This window comes from Verruconis gallopava (assembly GCF_000836295.1).
Source record: "Verruconis gallopava strain CBS 43764 unplaced genomic scaffold supercont1.4, whole genome shotgun sequence".
NCBI lineage: Eukaryota > Fungi > Ascomycota > Dothideomycetes > Venturiales > Sympoventuriaceae > Verruconis > Verruconis gallopava.
Genome location: NW_015622140.1, coordinates 82,779 through 98,069, shown reverse-complemented (window position 1 = coordinate 98,069; position 15,291 = coordinate 82,779). Strand labels below are relative to the sequence as shown.

Genomic DNA, 15,291 nt, shown 5'->3' with positions numbered 1-15,291 from the left:
CAAAGCAGCAGACTTTAAATGAAGATAGCAAAAGATCAGAGGGCTTAGCGACGCGTAAAAGTAGTGTACTATCCTATAGCTGGTACAGGCTAAGAAGAATGACTAATATGTCTACGTGAAAACGTCAAGGGACTAAGGACCGTAATGTTGGTGTTCAGCTTGTTAGAGTAGGAATAAGATTCCATGCACAAGCACTCGCCCAGAACAGACTTTGACCAGCGCAGTCCGTACGGCTTCGATTCAACTCCATCCTTGATGCTCGTCCGTCTTACGGAGGCCCCACGATGCCACCACCTGTGACCTTCAGCTCAAACCGAGAACGTCGTTGCCAAGGGTCAGCTCAGATGAAACTTTTGACGTCCGGAGGGAGTCACGTGTGTCGTGTTCTTGTTGATCGCTTGACCTTGTTGCTTCGGGGCCTCTCGTCGTGTCGCGACAAAGTCGGTCACGCTGCTATGCTGGCGAGAATACTCTAAGGGGTTGTGCAGCTACTGGTTCAGCTCGACTTTTTCAGGCTGTATATCCAGCGGTGTAGGGATCGAGAGTGCGTGTCGATAGCCCTCTAAAGCGAAGGCTGGCATGCATTTCTCCCTCGTTTCCTGCCTCCTTTGAGGACAGACCTTTCACCGGACTTTGCCATTGCGCAACATACCGCAAAAGCAACTCGTGTGATTAGAGCGTTGGCGCCCACATGATGGTTTCGCAGGGTCCAGATGCAGACGGGCGGGTGACGGGCAGCTGAATGTGTCGGTGGCCCGTGCAGACGGCCTCCCTCAGCCGTCGACCACCAGTAGCATAGAAAAGGCGGTGGTTTTGCGAGATTTTCTCGGCTGCGGCCCTTCCAAAGACGTCCCCAAGCGCCGAAAAGCAGTCTTCACGGATCTGGCTCGCCGTAGTCCTAGAATCGCAGGTCCTGCAAGGTCCGTCAATCACATTTCCCATCGCCATGGGTGCTCCCTAGGCGATCGCCATGAAATCTCGGGCAGACTAACCAACGTGCTCCAGTAAACCAGGGGGAATCGCTGTCGGCTCGTCAATCAATCTCCAATTCAGCCAATCCGCGTCGCGCATGCCGGAACGCACAACTGAGAGACACCAAGCAGCCGAGCCTCCATTTCTTGTACGTCTATCACGTATTCCGCGTGTATTCTTGGGGAGGACATCGAGTACATATCAAAGATGCTTGCCGCGGTTTCCTGTAGCTCCTTGCACCCCTCATCGCTCTTCGCATGCCTTCTAAGTTTCTGGACCATCTTTTTTTCCTTCGTATTTTTCCTCAAATCGCTCGTCCTAGTCTGCCTCATGCTCTCATGCTAGTCAGCTCGATGTCTCTCGTTGCTGGTAGGGTGCTCATCTGGTCTGCTTGAGTGACCAAGTGCGCGTGCGCTTTTGTCTTGCGACCCGATCAGCCCATTTTCTCATTTCTTTGGCAGAGCTGCCGTCATATTCTTATTTCATAAGCGTAACGTTTGCCAACCATGCGGCTATGCAGAGCATCTTTCGCCATGGCTGCAGTGCTGCAGTGTCTGACATCTTGTCTGACTTGCTTGAAGGGAGTCAAGGCAACGCCAATCAAACGTGCTCCCCCTTCCGTTGTGCAGCAGTCAAACGCTCCACCAGGTGTGCCTGAGTACGTGATAAAATATGGTATAGTCCCCACAAAGTGTCATTGAACACAGTAAATGGCACTAACTAGGCTACAGCACCTTTAGTGTATATGGATCCAACTGAGAAATACATGCCGGCGGACCTTGCCACCCATCTCGCCCACTGCACTCCAATGGGAAACAACCGTGCTGCGTTGGCAAATCTGCCTTCGCCACTAACCCTCGACAATCTTGACTTGCTGAACGCATTCAGTTCGGACAAGGGTAAAAGCGTGTATCTGACGTCAAATGACGACTTTACAAAAAACCCGCCGTGGATATTGGGCACAACACCCGATGCAAATGGCAAGACTGAGAACGCAATCAGCTCGGTCGTAATTGTTGCGGATAAGGGCAACGGCCTGGTCGACGCGTTCTACTTCTATTTCAACTCGTTTGACGATGGCGGAATTGTTCTGGATCAGAACCTTGGCAACCACGTCGGAGACTGGGAGCATAACATGGTTCGATTCCAGAACGGAGTGCCACAGGCTATCTGGTTCAGTCAACATTCAGGAGGGCAGTCCTTCACGTACAAGGCAGTCCAGAAGGACGCTGCGGGACTGAGGCCTATCGACTTCTCCGCGAATGGTTCTCACGCTAACTACGGCCTTGCTGGCGATCACGATCACACAATTGCCACCATCATCCCCGGCTTGAACCTGCCTGGCGACGGCCTGATCACCGATCACACAGGGTACGGCGCATTGTGGGACCCGATCAAGTCTGCGTACTGGTATTCCTATACTGGGCCGACCGGCAGCACAAAGGACAGCTCCCCAACGCGATTCGATTCCCAAGTTGGAACTTTCACCGCTTACGACAATGCAACGAGTCCTGTCGGTTGGCTGTATTTTCAAGGACGCTGGGGCGATCAGCAGCTACCCGACAGCGATCCGAGGCAGAAGTCGTTCTTCGGACAGTACAAATACACGACCGGACCAAATGGACCGGCCTACAAGAATCTTGTCAGGAAGAACGTCTGGCCCGGAGGAACAGGCGTATTGTCGCCTGTGCTTGTTCCGTGATGGACTCCCAACGTGTAAAACGAGAAGAGTGTAATGTCTGATGAAGGTAGTCTCGTAAATAATAATGCCCATAATTGTCTGATGAACCGTTATCCCTGGCTACGGAATTTGCCGCTAGCTGAGTGAGTTTTCCTCAACAGGTTTACGTCGAATCAGGTGCATGGTAAGGGCCAAGCGACGGAGGCCGGGTAACCGCTATATTGGATATGATGCTGCCTCAATTATATTGACATTGAAGAAGTTGGCATTTGTTCTTCTTCTAATCGTTCTTTGTATTTTGTTTCATGAGTATAAGTTTTACTCTGATTGGTCAGCTGGCTGAAGCAACCGGGGCCCATGCCGCAATGGCTGCTTCGGCTGTATTCCTCTTCGGACCGGAGATGTCCTAAGCATGATCTCTTGCAATACCAAACACACGCAGCGGGACTACATCAGAGCACTTTGATCTTCCTTGTCGTTTGTGTGATGCCGGCGTGACGAGGTAGCATTGCTCACGTCCTTTCTTACACGCTGTGTCTAGCCTCGAAGAGTCTCAACCAGCCCCCTCCTCGCTTGTGCAAAACTGTCTTTGGTCCTGGGGCGGCTCAGTTTTTTGAAGATGATTTTTACTGCTTTATTTTTGGTCCTGGGACCGGCTGCTCTGCTGTATCTGTGGCTGGTCAACAAAGCGATCCTTAGGGTACCGAAGGAGGTACGGGAAATCTCACCTCGACGATGGACAAAGAAGGAGATAGCAGAAACCTACGAACGGATCGAACGGAATCCAATCGACTTTACGCCGCATCTGCCGCCGAAGCTGGACAGGAGGTACATCGTTGTCGGCAGCTCAGGTGTGTGACATTGCGTTCTTGATTTGAGACTCTCTGACTCCTAAGAAGGTCTTGTTGGCGGGTATATGGTGCTCCACCTGCTACAGCGCGGCCAGTCGCCTGAAAGCATTCGCATGGTCGACTTTGTCCCGCCGAAACGTCTGGACGTGCTGCGCGCAACAAAGTCGGTGGAATTCGTCCAGGCCGACATCACCTCGGAAGACTCTACGATGGCAGCCTTCGGTAGGCCGTGGCCCAAGTCGGTCGCAGACCTGCCGCTTACGGTGCTTCACACGGCTGCGGTCATCAACTTCACCGATCGCGCACGCACGCTCCTGCCCAAAGTCACAAAAGTCAATCTCACGGGGACGGCGAACGTGCTGAGCGCGGCGAAGCGAGCAGGCGCCGACATTTTCCTCGCGACGTCGTCGGCCTCGATTGCGATCAAGCCGGTCGGCTTCTGGATTTGGCCGTGGCAGCGTCACCCGAAGAACATGTTTCAATTCTACGGCGAAGACGACGCCTATGCTCCTCTCAGGGACCATTTCGACTACTTTGGGAACTACGCCGTTTCAAAGGCACTTGCGGAAAAGCTGGTGATGGATGCCAACTCCGACACGTTCAAGACCGGCTGCATCCGGCCGGCAAATGGCGTGTATGGCACAAGATACGATCACACGGTCGGCACGTATTTGACCCGACGCGATGTCCCCACGTACATGTACCCGCTTCGCATTGGGATTGAAGATGGTGCTAACCCTTCTTTAGCTGGGTGCCGCACATTGTTCAGAACTTTGTGCACGCAGAGCACGTTTCACTCGCCCATTTTGACTACGAACGAGCCCTTCTAACAGCCGGCAACAAAGTCGGCGGGAGATCCTTCGTGGTCACAGACCCGAACCCGCCGATCACATTTTCAGATATCTACACGGTTCTGTCAACGACGTCCGTCACCGGATTCAAGGCTACGTATATACCGCCCATCTTTCTCCTTGTCATTTCCTATCCAATTGAGCTATACTATCTCCTGAAAGCCTTTTTCCCCATTTTGAATCGCGTCCTGCCCGAACTGCCATTCGAGATGGGTCTGATGCAGCCCACGCTTTTCTCCATCAGCTGCGCCCACGTGATAGCTACAGATGCCGCGGCAAAGAAAAGTATTGCAGAAGGTGGCATCGGGTACAAGGGTGTGTGTTCGACGCTGGAGGGCATGTGCATGGAGGTTTACCTATGGAACAAGGAGCACAGGGAAGAAAACCAGCAGCAAAGTGTCGACGCTCAAATCAGAGAGGAGATACGGAATATGGCAACTGTTCCTGCAGCAATGGGTGGTGGCTGACGGGTGCAGATGGTGGTCGCGAGGTGTGCATTTCCGTCGCGCGAGAGAAATTTTTGGTACTGGTAGATAGACGAACGTGTGTGTGCGTTGTCGTCCACGGCCCAAAAATAGCCGCAGGTCTAATAAGAGTGGACCAGACGACGATTTGTCTGGCATGTCTCCTTTGGCCCTCTGCCGGGCGCAGCTGTTCAATAAAGCAGATATCACACAGGGCCCAAGACCCGTGAGGCATGCGTCGAACGGACACATGGCCCCTATGTGTTTTGCATGCGTCGCCAAATCGGCTGCAGAAGGCTAAACTTATGACATCGGCTGGCTGGATAGAGGGATGTGCGCCGCCGAGAATTGGGCGATCATCCGCGCGTGGGCCAATCCAGTCTTGCTGCGTACCGCACCGCATATACGATGCTTGCGTCTCGGCCCAGCGTTTGGTAACGCAGCCGATAAAATTATGGGATGCGCCATATTCTTACTGCCCGCTGAGAAAGTCGGTCAGCATTCACGGGCTGCGTTGTTGAGCAGTGCGTGCACAGTTGAAGCCACGACCTCTGGGCCAGATTCAATCTGGGGTCGGGTCCCCCCACGCGACGCTGACCGAGTGCAGATAGGGGGGCGAAGGTTACGATGGGGTAATTGTATCTGGAAAGGCGGAGAGACGGCCAGCATGGTGACGTGCCTTTGAGGAGGTTGGCTCCCTTGTCCCTGCTGATGTTGACTGTGCTGGCAACCAGGCCGGTGGGGTTGCTCGAAACCGCTGGACGACGAGCGCGCCGTGCTGGCTGTTCACTGCTTTGCTCAGCCTTTGCTTGATCCGCCAGGCTGAACAGGTACCGGCACAGGATGTGGTGTGGAGTGTGGTGCGCCCGGCCCGGCCGCGTTATTGGTAGAAGCACGGCAACTTGACGCCGCCCGTGTTCGTTCACGTCCCGTTTCTTTTTCTTTTTCTCTCGACGTTCCCAACCACCTGGGCGGACAGCTTGGGAGCCTCAAGTTGGCCCGCGTCGAACCACCTCTGCTGCTCGCGGACGAGCCTTGTCACTCCGGGTTCTCCGCAGGCTCGTCGTGGTGTACGTCAGTCACGCGACAGCATCCGCCAGGCATGTCTGCAGCAAGGGCACCGGTGTTGTGCATATTGCATCGAACAAACACGTAAGAGACTCGTCGGCTTGGTCCCAAAGAGATCCCAGATGGATGAAGTGATCTGCCTGGGGCGTGCCGACCAACGTCGCCAGAGCGCCCTTCCCCACATGCTTTGCTTTTCCGAACCCGCCTCCTGCAGAAGCGCAGAAAAAAGCCAACTCTTTCGCTGCACGCACACGCACTGATCATGACCCAGTGCTCGTGGCTCTGCGCTTGTCGCCATGTCCAAGGCTAGAATTGCCGAATTGTCGCTGCTTGATGGAGTTTAGACCGCGTGTGCTTGTGGAAAATCCCTTCACCAGACCACCTCGATTTCTGATTCGTCTGACAATTTTTCCTTCCCACATGATGCCCACTCACTCCCTTCTCCGCAAATAGCCAAGTTTTCGTACGGGTGAGCCTTTTCGCCATCTCGCTTCTTTGCAGTCTAGCTGGGCGGGATTGGTGAGCCATATATTAACTAGATCAAGAGACGGTTTCCGCGGCTCGAGATCCAAATCCACTTTTCGGGCCCTTTCCTATGGCTTCGCAACCTCACCTGCTCATCCGCTGTCGCTGCTACTCTTTGAACTCTACCGTGGACTGAAGCGCTTGCCCCTCCCCGAAGTCGCCGGGCTCAAACTTCCCGTTTATGATTTATCATAGTTCCTGACCTCTACCAAAATCATGTCGTCGGTGAAGCTGCTGGCTCGGCTGCTGCCGACGCCACCAGCAGTATCAAGAGCGCGGAATTCGTACCGTTGGCGACACGCGAGCACGTTCACGCGAGCGGCCAACTCAACCTCGTTTTGGACGTCCGGGCGTGTCTTGCTCCTGACGGCCTTCACAGCCTCGTTGACCTACGTTTATGGCGTGCACGACGCTGGCTCTCTCGGTCCCGTTTCCGCAGCGCTGCGTTCGAAGGCCCCAAAGTATGGCACGAAGAAAGACATGGAGGCAGCAATCGCCGAGCTGAGGAATGAACTCGGTGACGATGCCGTGTCAACAGACGACGAGGATCTGCGCATGCACGGCTACTCAGAATGGTCGTCCATCAACATCGATCAATTACCTGTCGCGGTGGCGTATCCAAAGAGCACTGAAGAAGTCTCCAAGATCGCCAAAGTGTGTTTCAAGTACAAGATGCCCATGATTCCATATTCAGGAGGTTCGAGCCTCGAGGCCAACTTTTCCGCGCCGTACGGTGGGATGAGCATCGACTTCAGTCACATGGACAAGATAATCGCTCTGCACGAGGACGATATGGATGTTGTCGTCCAGCCTTCGGTGCCGTGGATGAGCCTGAATGATCAAATCAAACACTCCGGCCTGTTCTTCCCAGTTGACCCGGGTCCGTCCGCCAGGATCGGAGGCATGGTGGGAACGAGCTGCAGGTGAGCACGCACCTTTCACAAGTTCCAAAACCGCCCAGCTGACTTTAGCCTACAGTGGCACCAACGCCGTGCGCTACGGTACCATGAAAGATTGGGTCATCAATCTCACTGTAGTACTTGCTGACGGCACTATTGTCAAGACCCGAAGACGACCAAGAAAGACGTCTGCGGGATACAACTTGACAAACTTGTTCGTAGGATCCGAAGGCACGCTAGGCTTGGTCACGGAGATCACGCTGAAGCTTACAGTTATCCCGCAAGAAACGAGCGTTGCAGTAGTCACGTTCCCAACGATTCGTGATGCTGCAGCTGCCGCATCCAAAATCATGCGCGCTGGAGTGCCAGTGGCGGCAATGGAAATTATGGACGAAGTGCAAATGAGCGTCATCAACAGGACGCAAGCTACAAAAAAGACGTGGAAGGAGGTTCCAACCATGTTCTTCAAGTGTGTACTCTTCAAGCTGCACCACACACGGAATGTAACAACCTACTAACTTGGAGGCAGATTTTCTGGAACGAGAGCGGGAGTCAAAGAAAGCATTTCACTAGTGAAGAACATAGCGAAACAACATCACGCAGGCAATTTTGAATTTGCTAGAAGCCCTGAAGACCAGCACACCTTATGGTCCGCTCGAAAAGAAGCATTGTGGAGTATGCTTGCACTGCGAAAGGAAGGGGAGGACGTCTGGTCGACGGATGTTGCCGTGCCACTATCTCGCCTTCCAGATATAATAGGTACGGCTTTCTCTTTTTAACCAGATCTTATTGAACTAACACTTTCCAGAAATCTCAAAGAAAGAAATGGACGATCTGGGAATGTTTGCTAGCGTCCTTGGCCATATTGGTGACGGCAACTTCCATGAAAGTATTCTTTACGATCCCAAAAACCCGAAGCAGCGAGCCGCAGTTGAAAAGGTCGTTCACGACATGGTCGACCGTGCACTGGAGATGGAGGGTACGTGTACGGGTGAACACGGCGTTGGGCTTGGGAAGAAGCAGTCACTTATGAAGGAGCTGGGCCCTGAAACGATTGGCGTCATGCAGAGTATTAAGCAGTCGCTTGACCCGTACTGGCTGATGAATCCTGGGAAAATATTCTCTCATCCATCATCACGTGAAAAGTTCGGGCACTAGCACGTGCTCGCTATGGGAGGCTTTTATATCCGCGGAAAGGTTAAAAAAAATTCCTGGCGAGATTTCGCGTTGACATCGGTTGGAGGACATTTTGCATTCATTTTGCACTGCATCAGTCTGAAGCGCATCTGGGCGGCATCCTCTGGGTGCTTCAACGCACGTATTCCGACACAGCGATGTATTTGAAGCGTTCACCAAGCTTTTAGAAAAGCTGTCCTTTGCTTGGACATTTTTATTAAGATGCAGTGTGAAAGGTCTCCGCAGCCACGACTGTCTACCAAGTCTAGAATTGTGTTAATCCGATAATGGCCTTGTAACCAAACGTATGGACAACATTATACTACCTCTTTCGGATTTTTTTACAGCCCTACGCTCGGGGATTCTGCATTGGTCAAGTGATTCCTGCTTGTAAAAGCCGCATCTTGTGCCGATGTGCAAAGTCAGAGCAATTCCCCGGATGACAAAAAGTGCTGTCGCTTGGATTTGAACCACGAAAACGTCGGGTCAAAAAAGTTATCGAAGAATTTACTCCTCGTAAATGAACTTCCTGAGACGCGCAGCTTATCATAACCAGACGTTGTCGAGAATCAACTTTGGTAGTTAGTACTGTTGCGTTTGTCTATCCAACGAGCACTAAGTCCAGTCGCAAAAGATTAGCGTGGTAACGAAAGCGACAACCTTTTGAGATTCTTTTTCTTTCCTTCCTGTTAGATACCATAGTTATCTTGGACAGTTGCTTTCCCGTCGATCCGAGTACGAAAAAGCTAAACCAGATGGTCAGAGGCCACTGGCTACACAACAGCACGTCACGTGACGAATAAATCACGATGTTTTCTCGTATTCTGATTATATTTCTGGTTTGAGATCTACTTAAAGCTCAGATTATGTAGATGATAAATGTAGTGGAAAGAAACCTTTGACAATCAAAAGAACAGCGCCCACTTCAATTTTGTGCTCTCCAAGCTGCCTGATGTAGTTGATCGAAACTGCCAAGTTTTTTTTCTGCGAGCATTAGGCCATAAGGCTGTAAGGCAACTTCAGATCCACACATTGCCCACGAAATATTGCTCGAACTTTTTGCGACTCCCTTGACAGCGTCTCGAACAACTCTCGATTGCACAACCACAATCATGGGTCGCGGTCCAAAGAAGCATCAAAAGCGGTTGTCCGCTCCATCGCACTGGCTTTTGGACAAATTGTCCGGTGCCTATGCGCCAAAGGCCTCGCCAGGTCCTCACAAGCTTCGTGACTGCATGCCTCTGATCGTGTTCATCCGCAACCGCCTCAAGTACGCCCTGAACGGCCGCGAGGTCAAGCAGATCGTCATGCAGCGCCTTATCAAGGTTGACGGCAAGGTACGCGCACACTTGCTGTCGCTGTTTTGCTTGGTGTCTCCAGGTCGGAGTTGACGTGTTGCACAGGTCCGCACCGATCCAACTTTCCCCGCCGGTTTCCAGGACGTTATTAGCATCGAGAAGACCGGCGAGAACTTCCGTCTCGTCTATGACACCAAGGGACGCTTCGCCGTACACAGAATCACTGCCGAGGAGGCCGAGTACAAGCTCGGCAAGGTCCGTCGCGTGCAGCTGGGCAAAGGCGGCATCCCCTTCCTTGTGACGCATGATGCACGAACGTGAGTGTCATCTATCAGCCGTTGAGCAAGGCTTGGGCGATATCTGTAGGCGTGAATATCTAACGTAAGTTTGTGTAGGATCCGTTACCCAGACCCTAAGATTAAGGTCAACGACACCGTCAAGATCGACCTCGCAACGGGGAAGATCACTGACTTCATCGAATTCGACACCGGCGTCATTGTTATGGTGACGGGCGGTCGTAACCAGGGCCGTGTGGGTGTCATCACTCATCGCGAGCGTCACGATGGTGGCTTCAACATTGTGCACATCAAGGATGCTGTTGACAATGAATTTGCTACTCGTGAAAGCAACGTCTTTGTTATCGGTCGTGAGAAGCCATGGATCAGCCTGCCCAAGGGCAAGGGTGTCAAGGTATGTCGTGCGCATTTTATTTTCTTTTAGCGATGTGATCTAACGCTCTTGCAGCTCTCTATTGCCGAAGAACGTGACCGCCGCAGGGCTTACGCTGCTGCTCAGCACTAAAGCATTGCTACCGGCGTCTCGGGGAAAAGTCTCATCAAAATGGGCGTGGATTCATCAGCAAGTCGGTGATGCGACCTTGCATTGTGTGCTGCTACGAGTTTTAGGAATCATGTCGAAGTTGCTTACTACATAGATTAGTAAGCCAAAGACAATGAACGTTCAAGATGACCCTTGTGCACCAAACCAAACCTTTCGATTTTATTGTTTACATGAGCATTTCTACTTTTTGGCCTTTTCCAAAATTGCATCCAAACACCCCCCTGACCCTTGATCCTAGTCATCTTCGATGTCGTCATCCTCAAGCACCAGGCTTTCCATCTTATCTTTCACAGCGTCAGACTTGCTGACAGGTTTCTGTATAATAAACATCTTGCGCCTCACAGGACCAATTTCTTCACTAGGCTTGTCTGTGCTCCATTGTTCCTCGATGTCTGCGGTTGCGCTATCGGCATCGTCATCATCCCCATCCACCGTCGCGAACATGCCCATCCGCGTGACTTTGTCCATGTCCCGATTGATATCCTGCGTGTCCCGGAGCTTGTTGTACTTCCGCATTGTTGACATGTACGGCAAACGCTCGAGGAGTAATTCGTCCTTGGCCATCAAACCCCTTACCATAGCGGTCGCAGCATACATTTCGTCGTCCTGTTTGACATCCCTGCCTTGTTTTTTCTCTTCTTTGTACGCCGACGCGGAGTTACCGCCAAATCTGTTCAGACGCCAGGTTTCTACCGCACTCGGCGAGTAGCTATTTGATGATGATGCTGATGATGAAATCTTGCTGAGTTTCGAAAAGCCACGACTTCGCAACTTCGCGACGACGGTGCCCAGCGCCTGTTCGATCTCCTCCTGTCGTCTCCAGATGCGCATCGACGTGGGGTAAAACATTTGAAATGCAGCACTTCTGGAGCCGAAGCTCTTGCTATGCGTGTTTGCTTGAGGCGGCAGTATTCGCTTGACGGGATGGGGTAGGTTAAATAAGAGGCCGCGAACACTGGTCTGGAAGCTTATTTCGTCTTGTCGCAGGCTGTCGGTGCCAGTACCGGCGTAAGTCTGCGCCCGGCGATGCACGTTTGGACTGAAGCGATCGGGAGAGAGGATGTCCGCGTCCGAAAGAGAATCAATACACCCATTGACGTGGTCGAGAGTCTCTTCGCTGTCTAGGCCGCTACATGACAAGATGTAATTCTCGTGAAGTGCCGCAATAAAGGTTGCAATGTCTGTGCCTAATTCGTTAAGAAGAGTTTCTGTGTTTACTTCTGAGACTTTCGGTCGCGCGTGCTGGGGGAGATGATTCGGCGGTTGTGGTGGTGGTGTGTCAGTCGCCGGAGGTGTTTCTCTTTTGTTGTACACCACCTTGCCGACCGCGTGGAAGATGCCCAGGGTACTCTCCCGCTGCGTGACCATCTCGAGCGACTGCGCTTCCATCTTTGACATGGGTGCATCGACACCGCCGCGCTTTTGCTTCGTGAACGTGACTCTGCCACTCCATTCTGACGATTCATCTCCTCGTAAGCAAAGAAACTCTAACGACGAAATAGCGCTTCGTATGTCGCCAATCCCAGCTAGATGCTTGAGTACAGCCGGACCTGGCGCTCTTTTACGGCCTGATTTCTTTGACTCTTTTTGTAGGACCAAATCAAGTGCTTTTGTCATAAACGTAGGTGCTATGGGGTTGAATTCTATTACGGTAGTTGCTTGGTGACCGAGAATATCAGGGCCAAGCAGTCGATAAGCCGTGAAACTGTCCGCAGCCGCTGTGGATGTGGAGAGTAGAGACTCAGAGATTATCATTACGATAGGCACGATTGGTTTTGTGGTTGAAGCCTGTGATGTGAAGAATGAGCTTGCGGAAGGCATAGATGCCTCGAGGTATTGAAGGACGGCTGTTCGGAATGACTGCAAACCACTCGAAAACCTGGAGAATGTGTTGGGGAACTCTTCGATGAGCACGAGCTGTTTTCGATTAGATACTTGCTCGTTAGACTGTTGCACCGACGGAGACTGTGTAGTGTTGGAGGCAAAATCAAGTGTACCGAAGGTGCCAGTCCTTGCAACAAAGTCTTGGAATTGAGCCGACATGGAAACAAACCCCTCTTCAGACGAAGTGTTGCTGGTGCTCCATTCGCTAACATGTATTCCAAGCTCCTGAGACAACAGTTTCAACGTGACAGTCTTACCCGTACCCGCTCCACCCTTGAGAATCAAAAGTCGCTTCCGCTCTTGGCCAGCAATGACTCGCTGTAACCAGATCTTCACATCTTGAACTTTCTTCTTGTGCACTGCCAGCTCGTCCACCTCAGTGGGACCAAACCTCTCTGTCCACGGGCGAAGATCGACAGCAACTGTAGATCGCACGGCCTGGTCAGCTGTGGCCGCTCGCTTAAACATCCGGCTGCCTATCGGAATGCTGGTGCTTTCGTCCAACTCGTTAATTTTCCGCTTCTGCCGGACGGGGAGCGGGTAGTCGGAACCAAACTTGGTTTCGTCCAGAGAAGCCATTGCTTCGTCCAGCGAGTCGTCTTCGATATCCTCCTCTTCCTCCATTTGCCCAGCTTTGGATTCAGACCCCATTGTATGTCCGTTAATAGATGAGGAGGCTTGCTGACGTTGCGTTTGGGCACTGAAAAATGAGAATAAAGTTCGCTCCTTTGGCCTGGACTTCTGTGAGGGCGAAGGCGACGCCGCTGACTTCTGCGAGCCAGGACTGACAAGGACATCTTTACGGCTCTTGCGACTTTTAGGTGTGTTGACCTTGGCTGGTGATGCCTTGTGCGTTGCAGCAATTGGGCGTTGTGGTGATGTGCTGGTCGAAACAGCAGCCTTATTGAGGGTTAATTGCCCACTCTCTTCGTCGTCTGACGACAACACCACTGTCGTCTTCTTTTTCGCACGGGCCTTACCCATCCTCCTGCATACCCGGCTATCACCGGCGATATTGTGTTCGACTAGATCATGGCTGTGATAGGTGCTTGAGTCGCGCCTCTCGGCCTCCAAACAAGAGTCGCGGGCGCGATGTCACGTGCATGTTTTGCGATTGGTGTTATCATTCAATCCTGCTTTCCAAGTCCAAAAGCATTCCAACCACCGTATCCGACTGCACTGCGTTCTTAGCAATTCCAAAAAATTTCGACTTTTGCTTTCCCCGGCGTACTGCAAGTTCGTTCTTGTGCAATGCTGTAATCGAGCCCTACATCAGTTCCTCGCGTCTAACATTCGTTGTTACCGTTGCGAGACAATTTTTCACTGCACCAAAGCTCTGGCCACTTTGTTTCAAAATGTCACAGCAAACGTCTATTCATTCCGTCCCGCTTCGATTCGCCGGGTAACGCACACCGCATTCCGACTGGCCCCACCACGGCCAACCATCGTCGTCCACGAAATTCGCCTCACCCACAAGGACAGCTGGTCGGTGGTGGCTTGTTCAATTACTCTGAACGACATGGATCATGGCTTTGATACCGACTAATCTTTACAAATGAGAGCAGATGCGTCTCTCTTCGTTTGAAGCCATGCGTCCATGGTGTGAATCTTGTCACGTCTCGTCAGCGTCTGTACGGCGTTCTCTTTTTGTCTTCATGCCTATTATCAGCGCCAAGTATGCCACATGGATCGACAGGTCATGCATCTTACCCCTAGGGAACTATCCAAATCGCGTTAAAATTGGACTTAAACCTGGTCGTGTTGGCGTCTTGTAACCCACTTAATTCTCAATTGTATTACCAGATCAATGGTTCGAGCCGAGTACCCAATTATGTCCTTCCATCTCATGCTGCCACGCTGTCATGGGTCACCGTCTCTGCTGTGACTCGAAGTGATGGTCTCACAAATAAGCTGCCGGCAGCCACCTGGCAGATGTGTATATCATAGAGTCGACTCAGGGTACTATGGCGAAGAAAGGCAAAAAGGCGAAAGCTGCTGCCGCTGCCGCTGCTGCCGCTACACAGCAGGTAGCCCCAATTACTACAACCGCCGCCGATATTGATCAACAGCTTCGTCGAAACAGAGAACTCTTCGACAAGACCCATCCCGAAGCTGTGCATGGCCTCGAAAAGAGCGGTTCATCCTCGTTTTCTCTGCCTAGCTCACCTGTGATTAAGGCTTCACCTAGCACTCAGCCCAGTCCTGCATTGTCAGCGTCGGCGACGCAAGCTGCTGACGAGAACTTCAAGCCGCTATCTTTGCCTCCACTGAATATCAGCGAAGTCCTCGTTCCGGGAATTGTGCCGGACATTGACTGGTCTGTATTTGACGCGCAACCTAATCGTGGTAAGAGGAGGGCGAAAGTAAAGGTAGTGGCACCCAGACTCGAAAATTCTTCGCTAGAGCCAAGCTCCAGTGTTGAAACTGTAGGTTTATTTTTAGCTGAGCAGTAGATCTTGACTGACTTCGGCAGGCTGAACCCGCGCAATCTCAATCTGAAGAGAAGCCTCAAGTGTTTGAGGAGAATCCCGAGGCTCCTGAGGAGAAGCTAGAAGTTCCTGAGGAGAAACCTCAATTCTTCGAGGAGAATCCCGACGCTCGTGAGGAGAAGCTAGAAGTTCCTCAGGAGAATCTAGAAGCTCCTGAGGAGAAGTTAGAAGTTCCTGAGGAGAAACCTGAAGCTGCTAAGGAGAAACCTGAAGCTCCTGAGGAGAAACCTGAAGCTGCTGAGGAGAAACCTGAAGCTCCTGAGGAGAAACCTGAAGCTGCTGAGGAGAAACCT

The 15,291-nt window shown here is 52.0% G+C and overlaps 6 protein-coding genes across 8 annotated transcripts; 5 read left to right on the top strand and 1 right to left on the bottom strand.

Moving 5' to 3' along the window:
* The first annotated feature begins 842 nt into the window (after window positions 1–842).
* On the top strand, window positions 843–2,901 carry PV09_01454. 2 transcript variants are annotated; one of them, XM_016354346.1, is made up of 4 exons: window positions 843–920; window positions 1,006–1,120; window positions 1,493–1,647; window positions 1,704–2,901. In XM_016354346.1, exons 3-4 carry the CDS (start codon window positions 1,506–1,508, stop codon window positions 2,672–2,674), a joined length of 1,113 nt encoding a protein of 370 aa, XP_016217358.1. In that variant the 5' UTR covers window positions 843–920; window positions 1,006–1,120; window positions 1,493–1,505; the 3' UTR covers window positions 2,675–2,901. The 2 variants fall into 2 exon arrangements, with proteins under 2 accessions (XP_016217358.1, XP_016217357.1); XM_016354345.1 differs by having other exon boundaries at window positions 1,006–1,647.
* Window positions 2,902–3,081: 180 nt separating this feature from the next.
* PV09_01453 (uncharacterized protein) lies at window positions 3,082–4,969 on the top strand. Its single transcript, XM_016354344.1, has 3 exons — window positions 3,082–3,504; window positions 3,553–4,198; window positions 4,252–4,969. The coding sequence occupies exons 1-3, from the start codon at window positions 3,273–3,275 to the stop codon at window positions 4,820–4,822; spliced, it is 1,449 nt and encodes a 482-aa protein (XP_016217356.1). The 5' UTR covers window positions 3,082–3,272; the 3' UTR covers window positions 4,823–4,969.
* Window positions 4,970–6,106: 1,137 nt separating this feature from the next.
* On the top strand, window positions 6,107–8,986 carry PV09_01452. Of its 2 annotated transcripts, XM_016354343.1 has the most exons (5): window positions 6,107–6,356; window positions 6,433–7,335; window positions 7,391–7,780; window positions 7,841–8,070; window positions 8,120–8,986. In XM_016354343.1, the coding sequence occupies exons 2-5, from the start codon at window positions 6,629–6,631 to the stop codon at window positions 8,467–8,469; spliced, it is 1,677 nt and encodes a 558-aa protein (XP_016217355.1). In that variant the 5' UTR covers window positions 6,107–6,356; window positions 6,433–6,628; the 3' UTR covers window positions 8,470–8,986. The 2 variants fall into 2 exon arrangements, with proteins under 2 accessions (XP_016217355.1, XP_016217354.1); XM_016354342.1 differs by having other exon boundaries at window positions 6,107–7,335.
* A 569-nt stretch (window positions 8,987–9,555) lies between these two features.
* Window positions 9,556–10,983, top strand: PV09_01451 (40S ribosomal protein S4). Its single transcript, XM_016354341.1, has 4 exons — window positions 9,556–9,824; window positions 9,891–10,102; window positions 10,181–10,475; window positions 10,530–10,983. The coding sequence occupies exons 1-4, from the start codon at window positions 9,600–9,602 to the stop codon at window positions 10,584–10,586; spliced, it is 789 nt and encodes a 262-aa protein (XP_016217353.1). The 5' UTR covers window positions 9,556–9,599; the 3' UTR covers window positions 10,587–10,983.
* Window positions 10,761–13,548, bottom strand: PV09_01450 (uncharacterized protein). The gene has a single exon (XM_016354340.1). It carries the CDS (start codon window positions 13,491–13,493, stop codon window positions 10,860–10,862), a length of 2,634 nt encoding a protein of 877 aa, XP_016217352.1. The 5' UTR covers window positions 13,494–13,548; the 3' UTR covers window positions 10,761–10,859.
* A 925-nt stretch (window positions 13,549–14,473) lies between these two features.
* PV09_01449 (uncharacterized protein) lies at window positions 14,474–15,176 on the top strand (the record flags this gene model as incomplete). The annotated part of the gene is given in 3 exon segments (XM_016354339.1): window positions 14,474–14,935; window positions 14,983–15,161; window positions 15,167–15,176. Coding segments are annotated over 3 exon segments (651 nt in total).
* Between the last annotated feature and the right edge of the window lie 115 nt (window positions 15,177–15,291).